The sequence below is a fragment of the Phacochoerus africanus genome, chromosome 16 (genome assembly GCF_016906955.1).
Source record: "Phacochoerus africanus isolate WHEZ1 chromosome 16, ROS_Pafr_v1, whole genome shotgun sequence".
NCBI lineage: Eukaryota > Metazoa > Chordata > Mammalia > Artiodactyla > Suidae > Phacochoerus > Phacochoerus africanus.
In genome coordinates, this window is record NC_062559.1 from 49,955,421 (window position 1) to 49,964,385 (window position 8,965).

General features: G+C 58.3%; 1 protein-coding gene across 1 annotated transcript; it reads left to right on the forward strand.

The window, feature by feature from the left end:
* Nucleotides 1-481: 481 nt before the first annotated feature.
* IGFBP3 (insulin like growth factor binding protein 3) lies at nucleotides 482-7,990 on the forward strand. The gene is made up of 5 exons (XM_047763550.1): nucleotides 482-1,019; nucleotides 3,962-4,188; nucleotides 4,960-5,079; nucleotides 6,104-6,242; nucleotides 6,922-7,990. Exons 1-4 carry the CDS (start codon nucleotides 611-613, stop codon nucleotides 6,227-6,229), a joined length of 882 nt encoding a protein of 293 aa, XP_047619506.1. The 5' UTR covers nucleotides 482-610; the 3' UTR covers nucleotides 6,230-6,242; nucleotides 6,922-7,990.
* Nucleotides 7,991-8,965: the final 975 nt, after the last annotated feature.

The following is an 8,965-nucleotide window of genomic DNA, read 5'->3' on the forward strand; positions in this document are numbered from 1 at the left end:
AATACGGTATTTTCATGCAGAGACTCATTCCCCGACCCGAAAACTTAAATCGCGCAAAGCTTCGCAACGTACGCGACGTGAGGAGCTGCGCGCACCAGGTCAGTTTCCCTGAGTCCAGCTGGCCACGGGGCGCCCAGGGAGATGGGCGGCGGCGCCCGAGTGACCACGGGCGGCCAGGGGCGCTGAAGCGCCTGGGTGGCCAGAGGCGCCAAGGACAGGGGGATGGCGGGGCCACCGGGTTCCGGGGTACCCCTCGGGGCCGGGGGCTCCGGGCTGGCGCCCGGGAAGCAGGTGCCCAGGCGGCCGCGCGCTCCCCGCCCCCGCATGCCGACTGGCCGCCCAGGGCGAGGCGCGAGCCCCCGAGCCCGGTCTGCGCCGGCCCGCGCCCGCCCCTCTCCCCGCAGCCGGCGCGCCGTTCCGGGGCGTGTCCTCGGCCACCCGGCTTCTATATAGCGGCCGGCGCGCCCGGGCCGCCCAGATGCGAGCGCGGCGGCTCGGCGCAGAGGATTGGCCGCTCCCTGCTCCGCTCCCACAGCCTCGCGCCGCTCGCTGTCGCCCCGTCCCCGCGCCCCCCCGGCCGGCCGAGCAGCGGGCCCCCGCGGCCGGCGCCATGCAGCGGGCGCGCCCCGCGCTCTGGGCCGCGGCGCTGATCGCGCTGGCGCTGCTCCGCGGGCCGCCGGCAGCACGGGCCGGCTCGGGCGCGGCGGGCACCGGCCCGGTGGTGCGCTGCGAACCGTGCGACGCGCGCGCCCTGTCCCAGTGCGCGCCGCCGCCCGCCGCTCCCCCGTGCGCCGAGCTGGTTCGCGAGCCGGGCTGCGGCTGCTGCCTGACCTGCGCGCTGCGGGAGGGTCAGGCGTGCGGCGTCTACACCGAGCGATGCGGCGCAGGCCTCCGCTGCCAGCCGCCGCCGGGCGAGCCGCGCCCGCTGCAGGCGCTGCTGGACGGCCGCGGGATCTGCGCCAACGCCAGCGCCGCCGGCCGCCTGCGCGCCTACCTGCTCCCCGCGCCGCCCGCGCCAGGTGAGCCGCCCGCCCTTGGTACACCGAAGCGCGTCCCCCGGCCGGGGCCGAGGGTGGGGCCCCCGCGGTGACTTCGCCGCCCTTCCCGCCCCAGGGCTTGTACTTGGGGAAACTGAAGCCTGGCCTAACGAGGCGAGGGCGCGCGCCGGAAGGGCCCTCCGCAGCCGGGTGCTCTGCTCCCTCCGTTCTTTTCGTGCAGCGCTTGGAAACTGCAAAGTGCTTTCGGCGAGAATAGGTTAAAGATTTCCTGGGGAGGGAGGGAGCGGGCGGAGATTAGCCGTCAATGAAAAGATCCCGGCCGAGGAAACTGGCCATTCAGGCCGGCGCCGCGCAGAAGCGTGGGCGTGCACTGCGCAGCCCGACTCTGAAAGGCGGCTTCTGGCTCCCACAAACTCAGAGCCAACGCGTTGGTGCCAAGGGTGCTTGGGGGCCGGCGGCGCAGGGAGGCGGCCAGGGCGGATTCGGACAGGGGTGGCGGGCAGGCACGTTGGAGGAAATGGTACCTGGCTTTAAAAAAAAAAAATACTGAGATGTGCACAGAGTTATGGTTTGCAAAGCAGTGTCACGTCCAGGGGTGTCTCCGAATCAGCGGGGTGGGCATTGGGTGAGGGTATCTTCTGCGGTTGGACAGCCTGCCGTTCAGACAGAAGTGCCTCTGGAGTTGGAGCTGGTCTCCTAAATTTCAAGCACGCTGAGACAGCCTCGCTCAGTTCTGGGAGAGACGTTCCCGCCGAGCTCAAGGCTAGGAGACTTCCGCCCTCACCTCGGGACACCTGCAGGGCAGAGCACCGTGGGCCGCCCCCATCTGGGGCTAGAGGGATGGAAGCCCCCCTGTAGTTTCCATACCTGCAGATTGCCACTCCCGGGCGAGGCTAGTTCCTTTCCCAAGGTTAGTGCAAAGGTAAAATTCCAGCTACCTAAAGCAGACACTATCCACTGGCTCTAGGAGACTTTGAATTCGTCTCTCAGGACACTTGTGTCATTTACGGTGATGGATACCGTGCATTAAACATTGTCATATTGTGTTAGGTTTTAATGGGCATCGCAACGGCTAGGCTACTGTCGTATAGGTAGTGGAGGTTGTTGTGGTTTATTATACAAAGATCTAAGTGACTTCAAAAATCCACGTGGAGGGGAAAGGGCAAATTCAAAAAAATCTGTCTTAAATGGAAAGGGCTTTTTTCTTCATGCCTGTCAGCAGCCATTAGAAAGAAACCAAGGAAGTTTAAGAAATTACTAAGAGTTCTTGGAAAAGAAATGCAAATATGTTTATTTACATATTCTTAGCATCTCCTTTGTCCAGGTACTTCCCTGAGAAAGAAAAGAGACAATTAAAAGGGAGTTGCCTGACTGCCTAGTGGTTAAGGATCCCGTGTTGTCACTGCTGTGTTGTCGCTGCTATGGCTCAGGTTCAGTCCCCGGGCCCAGGAACTTGCGCATGCTGTGGGTGTGGCAAAATTTTAAAAAGTTGAAAAGTAGAAGGTTGAAGGAACTTGAAACCAAATCCTACCAGTTAAGAGCTTACCCTCTCAGGTGCCAGGCTAGTGAACTTGCACTTCCCCAAACACCAGACCCCTGGGGAACTTGGCAACGCTCCCTGCTTATGGAGCTCTTTCTTTTCCTGGATGAGCACCCCAGCGAGGGCACCTGCCTGGAGAGAGCAGGGCCTCTGCAACAGGAGCGGAGTGTTTTCCAGCCCTACTCAACCCTCCAGAAGCATCCTCGAAACTAGAGCTGGGCATCTGCTCTGCCGAGCCTAGAGCCAGCAGCCTTGGCAAGCTTCCAGGTGGGTGGACGGATAGACACTTCCACGGGCGTGTTCTTGAGAGGACAGAGAACAGGGCAGCTGGAGCCAGTGCCCTTGGCACCCCAGGTATACTAGATTCAGGATCAGATGGCAAACTTTGCCCCTCCTGGAAGGGAGGCCTAAGGGCACTGTGTCAGTGAAGCCATCCTATGACCGCCACCTGGCTGCCTAGACCCGGGCAAGAGGGAGGGGCTCCACACTGGCCCTTCTCCCTTAACGGGTCCCAGTGTGCTTAAAATTCTGGTTTCATTGTGGACATCCCAACATCAACAGCAAGTGTGTCTTCATTAGTGTGATGACAAGGGAGCTGCAGGAAGTGGCTTCCTTTTCAGAGGGACGCTCTCTGGCACAAAGGGTTGTTCAGTCTGGAGCAGAAAGTAGGTGACCGTGACTTCCTCGTTCCCTTTGCTCCTGGGCGGACAAGGGAGGAAGGACTCCCCGGGGACAGTGCCCCAGAATGCGGAGGATCTGCACAGCTCTTCTGGATGTTCCAGACCCTGCAGGGACAGTGAGTTAGAAGTGTGGCAGGGAGATCTAGAAAATACTACCAAACATGGCTCTAGTGTCTGGGGGCCTGTGGCCAAGGCACTTTGCAGAGAATTCAGTTTCCCCATCCAAGCTGTTTTGCCTGGTGCACTTTGCTCTGGAATTAGAATCCCTGGGGCTTGCGGACTCCCAGGTTGCGGCCATCACCCCAGCGCTTCTGATTCAGCAGCGCTGGGACAGTGCACAGCAGAGGATGTGCTGGTCCAAGAGTCCGACACTTGGGAGGCCTGCCCTGGAATAGTCGTGAATCCGCGGTGGAGCCTTCTCTGGCTCAAGGCTCAATTCTGCCCCCTCCTGGTGGAGGCTGAGAGGTGCTTGAAAGCTGAGAGCATGAAAAGCATTTTCTTCAGTGGCACCTGCTTTGCGCATCACATCTTATTTTTCAAAAATGGTTTCTTGAGGCCAAGCGAGTACCATTTGCCACTCGTATTAAGGAACAGTACTCGACCAAGGGTTTTTTTTTAACTTCTTTGGAATTGTTCAATACCGTTTCCAACTGGCTGGTACTTGCTCAGAATGGTAAAATTCTGAAAAGGCTGTCGTTAAATGCCAATGACCCTCAAGTCTGGGTCTCCCTGTGTCTTTCAAGGAAACGGCAGTGAGTCCGAGGAGGACCGCAGTGTAGACAGCATGGAGAACCAGGCCCTGCCCAGCACCCACCGGGTGCCTGACTCCAAATTCCACTCTGTCCACACCAAGATGGACGTGATCAAGAAAGGGCACGCCAAGGACAGCCAGCGCTACAAGGTCGACTACGAGTCTCAGAGCACGGACACCCAGAACTTCTCCTCTGAGTCCAAGCGCGAGACGGAATACGTGAGAGCATTTCCTCTTCCTAATGGTGGGGTGGGGTGCACCTGGCCTGGGCGCCCATAGATCACGGGGTCACTCTTGACTCAAGAGCCCCTGGGAGTTCCCATCATGGCTCAGCAGGCTAAGGACCCACCTAGTACCCGTGAGGATGCAGGTTCGATCCCTGGCCTCACTCAGTAGATTGAGGATCTGGTGTTGCCATGGCCGTGGCATAGGTCACAGATCAGACTCGGATCTGGTGTTGCCGGGGCTATGGCATAAACCTCAGCTGCAGCTCCAATTCTTTGACCCCTAGCCCGGGAACTTCCATGTGCCGCATGTGCGACCTGAGAAAGAGAAAGAAAAGTGGGAGAAAAGGAAAAAAAGAGAGAGCCCCTGGCAGTTCATCCTGGCGGTCCTGCTGATGCAGTGGGCAGCCACGAGCCCTCCTTGCAGAAGGGATATTGACCCTTCCATAAGGCACAGGTCTCTTGAGAATCAGCATCCTGCTCGCCAGGCCTCTGCAGGACAGAAGTGCTTCAGAAGGCTGGCTTCCTTTGGCTCACTTGGCCTCTGAGCATCCTGGCCGGTGGCCCCTGTCCCAATTCTGTGCCTTGCTCTGGGGAACCACGAGAGAGACAGGGAGCTGTGGTTGGCATCCGCGTGGGAATGGTAACTACATCAGGCAAAAGATGCTTGGGGAGCGCATGGTAGGTCCCGCCCGTGACGGCTCCCTGGGCGTTTCGGGGTTTGCTCAGACAGCGATTTCCCGGGTAACCCTTGCCTCCTCCGCAGGGGCCTTGCCGCCGGGAAATGGAGGACACGCTGAACCACCTCAAGTTCCTGAACATGCTCAGCCCCCGGGGCATCCACATCCCCAACTGCGACAAGAAGGGCTTCTACAAGAAAAAGCAGGTGGGCACCGTCCGCCCATCAGCGGACAGACCGGCTTTCCATCCAAGTCTCCTGACCCTGCAGCCCCTGCTCCCAGCCACCCACCCCACCCGACACCTCCAAGGGGCTTCACCTACAGCCCTAAACCTGCCTCCACCCGCCGTCTCTCCCTCCCGTCCCGCAGGGCCGTGCTTAGACCCTCTCAGGGGCCCTTGACTGGCCATGAAGGGACCTGGACGCACGGCCTTTCCCTGAACCCCTGCACCACGGAGGGATGTTTTTATCAACCATTGTAGAGCATTTCCATGAACACAAGGTCCTACGGCAGGAAGCTCACCCTGAGCTCCCAGGCCGGTCCCTTTCACACCCAGGCCTTTTTGATAGCGACCCCCGCTGTAAAGGATCAGACACACGGGAGACATGGTCACTGTAAGGCTTGGCGAGTGCGCCGCTGTAACCGCAGATCCCGTTCCGGCCGCATCTGGGTGGACTTTCTAATCGAATGCCTCCTCCTACCATCGAATGTACAGAACTAGTCCCAGAACAGCTCGGCCACGTTCAAAGGGGTAGGGGCCTGATCAGAGGGCCTGGCCTCTCCAGGGGCCCCTGGTCTCTTTCGCCTGTTTGTCGCTTAGGCAAACTCACCCTGAGAAGGTGCCATATACACGGTTTGGGGTGGGCTCTAAAAGACCCAGAGGTGACTAGCCCCGGGCAGATAGGACAGCGTCGTCCCCCGTACCCATTCGGTAGATAAACCTGCAGGACCAACAGGGTCCAGCATCCACCCCAGTGAGACCCCGAGGCACACAACACCGCCAGGCCCCATGCTTTTCTGGGGCACTTGTTCCACACAGCATACCCCCGGACACGTGCTGTGTGCCTGTGGCCCTGCCCAGATGTCCTTTCTCAGCTCAGCGGAGGCCGAGCTGGGAGGCCCTCCCTTCCTGCCAGGCTGCTCTGCCCTTGGCCTGGGCACCGGCCCCTCTTGTCAGGACCCCCATGGTGGGCCTCCCGGGCTTACTCGTCTCCTGTGCTCTCCCCACAGTGCCGCCCTTCCAAAGGCAGGAAGCGGGGCTTCTGCTGGTGTGTGGATAAGTACGGGCAGCCCCTCCCGGGCTTCGACGTGAAGGGGAAAGGGGACGTGCACTGCTACAGCATGGAGAGCAAGTAGACGCTGCGCCCACGTAAGCCCATGGGACGGGCGGGGCTCCAAAGGGTGCGGGCCCCGGCCCTGGGGAGTGGGGAGGGCATCTGCAGATCCACAACTATCCAGGCGCTGGTGACCCAGCAGCTGCACTGGCCCAAAGAACAGACACGCAATAGGACAGGCCCCTCAGGAAGTTCAGGATGCAGGTTCCATCTCTGGCCCCACTCAGTGGGTTGAGGATCCGGCATTGCCCTGAGCTGTGGTGTAGGTTGCAGACGGGGCTCGGATCCCGCGTTGCTGTGGCTATGCCCTGGGCGGGCAGCTATAGCACCATTTCCACCCCCAGTCTGGGAACGTCCATATGCCACAGGTGCGGCCCTAAAAAGACCAAAACAAAGTGCAGGATGGAGATCCCGTTGTGGGTCAGTGTCCACGACCACGTGGGTTCGATCCTGGGCCTCACTCAGTGGATTTAAGACCCCGTGTTGCCATGCTTGGAAGAGGCTGTCATTGTGGCTGTGGCTCAGGCTGGCAGCTGCATCTCCAGTTTGACCCCTAGCCTGGGAACTTCCATGTGTAGCCTTAAAAAGTTAAAAAATTTAAAAAAATAAAAGATGCAGTGGGAGCCCCCAGCCTGCCAATTGCCTGGGTGGAAGTTGAGCCCTTTTCGCTCTGAGGGTGGAGTTGTTTCAATACGTTCCTTCTTTTTGTTTTAGTTCATGTGGAGCTCAAATATGCCTTATTTTGCACAAAAGACTGCCAAGGACACGATCAGCAGCTGGCTACAACCTCGATTTCTATGTCTCCTTGTGGCGAATTGATTTTTTTTTTTTTTTAAACCAAAGTTTAGAAAGAGATGTTTGAAATGCCTGGTTTTCTTCCAAACGGTGACTTTGGCAGGCATCTCTCCACTTTGCAGTAGTCGGTGAAATGCAGTTTGATTTTTCGTATCGCTTCCTATAAAAGTACTTGTAAGCTCAAGCACAGTCCGGCCATAGCCCACCCCGCCCGGGAGCCGTCCCTCCCCGCGTGTCCCTGTCCGCTGACACCCCGCCCCCCCCCCCCCCGACCCTCCGCTTCACGCCTTAGCCACGCTGTTGCTTACGCAGACGCAGGCTTTGTCCCCACTCTGTAAGATGAGACAGGCCTCATCCCAAAGAGGAAAAAGCCCTGTACCCGGGTGCTTGCACGTCCCAAAGCATCCACGGGGAGCTGCATCTTGGAAGCAAAGGCCCAGGGATCCCTAGAGCAAGAAACTATTTTGTCTGTCCAAGGGACCTGTACTGCTTGGCTACAATGAGAGACTAAGGTGGAATCTTGTAGACGAACAAACATAAAGACCAAGAATGTTCTGGAGAACGCTGGGAACCTGTGAAGGCAGGGACTTCTGACCCTCCTTTGTCAGGTGGCTTCCCGAAGACGCAGCCTTTGCTGAGGCCCCACGGGGCAGGGGGACAGGGCGACAGCCAGAGCCGTCACACCTTGTAGCCTCTTCTCCGATGGATGACTACAGAACGTAGTGCTTTCCCAGTCAGCAATTCAAGAGCAAGTTTATTCTGGAAGATAAGCCTCTGAGAGGCCAAGGAGGTTTATTTTCATCTCTCACCTTTCGTCCTCCTTGGCACCCTGTAAAAAATAATAATTCCGTCTAAGCAAGAATGGTGAGTGGCTGGCTGGGGAGCCGGTCAAGGACACTGGGAGCCCACGGACTGGCCCTTGCTTGCTGTCCTCCGAACCCCTCCTCTTCCTGACTCCCAAGTACACACAGCGAGAATCCCCTCTTCATGACTGTTCACCTTGTATATGCATATCGTCATCCCAATAGGGCAGCCCCTGTACCGTAATCCTAGGTGAATCCTTAGCGATGCTAGAGCATAGAAGCATGGCCGTGACCTGGGAGGGGGCTCGTGCTCGGTCCCCGGCCGCCCGGCTGTGGCCTCTGGTTGGGCACCTGCTGCACACAGCCCTCCTCGAGAACACAAAGGGATCTTCAGACGTTCTGCCTACCTATTAGCTTTCCTTTATTTTTTTAATTAAGTTTTTGAGAAAAAGAAAGGTATTTTTGAAAAGTTTGTCTTGCAATGTATTTATAAATAGTAAATAAAGTTTTTACCATAACCCCCCCCCCCCCTTCCCCGTGTTAGTGACCGGCTCCAGGTTTTGTGTTATTAATGAAATAATCCAGGGAGGCAAAGATGCAGTTCCTGTAGCAGGAACTTTCCAACGCTCCCGGCTTCCACCTCTGGCCAGGGAACCCGGCGTGCCCTGATCTGCAGGGAGCCTCCAGTTCTGGGAGTTTGGATTTTTGACCTCGCTCCTGTCCCAAGAGGGGGCAGGGGAAGCCGATCAGCAGATCTACCTTGGGGACCATCTGGTCCTGGTTCCCTCTAGGTTGTGTCCCCTGTTGTCCTGTCACCACCAGGGCAGCCTTCACAGCTGAGTGACAAGGCATGGAACATGCCGGAAGATTCAGCTGCTCTTCCTTTCCCTGGGCCCCGTCCCCCTCCTGCTTGGAGAAGGGACTGGACCAGGAGGAGTGAGACTCCAGGAGATGCTGGGTGGGGCGCTGGGGTGTCCATCTCCTGTCTGCAGCCTTGGGACAATTGCCTCTTGTCACCAAGCCACTTCAGGCAAAATTCTGAGACTCTGGCTTCTGGCCATGGAAGGTAAACCACATAAGCAGGTAAGCGGGAGATCGAGGAACCTGTTGAGAACCACAACGGCCCCATTGCTGGAACATCTACAAGGGGTCCCCAGTCA

Excerpts from the sequence above, each read along its gene's own strand:
- IGFBP3 (XM_047763550.1), top strand. The coding sequence starts at position 611 with ATGCAGCGGGCGCGCCCCGCGCTCTGGGCCGCGGCGCTGATCGCGCTG. Across the intron at positions 4,189-4,959 it reads CCAAGCGCGAGACGGAATAC|GGGCCTTGCCGCCGGGAAAT; the intron begins GTGAGAGCATTT and ends CCTCCTCCGCAG. Across the intron at positions 5,080-6,103 it reads GCTTCTACAAGAAAAAGCAG|TGCCGCCCTTCCAAAGGCAG; the intron begins GTGGGCACCGTC and ends CTCTCCCCACAG.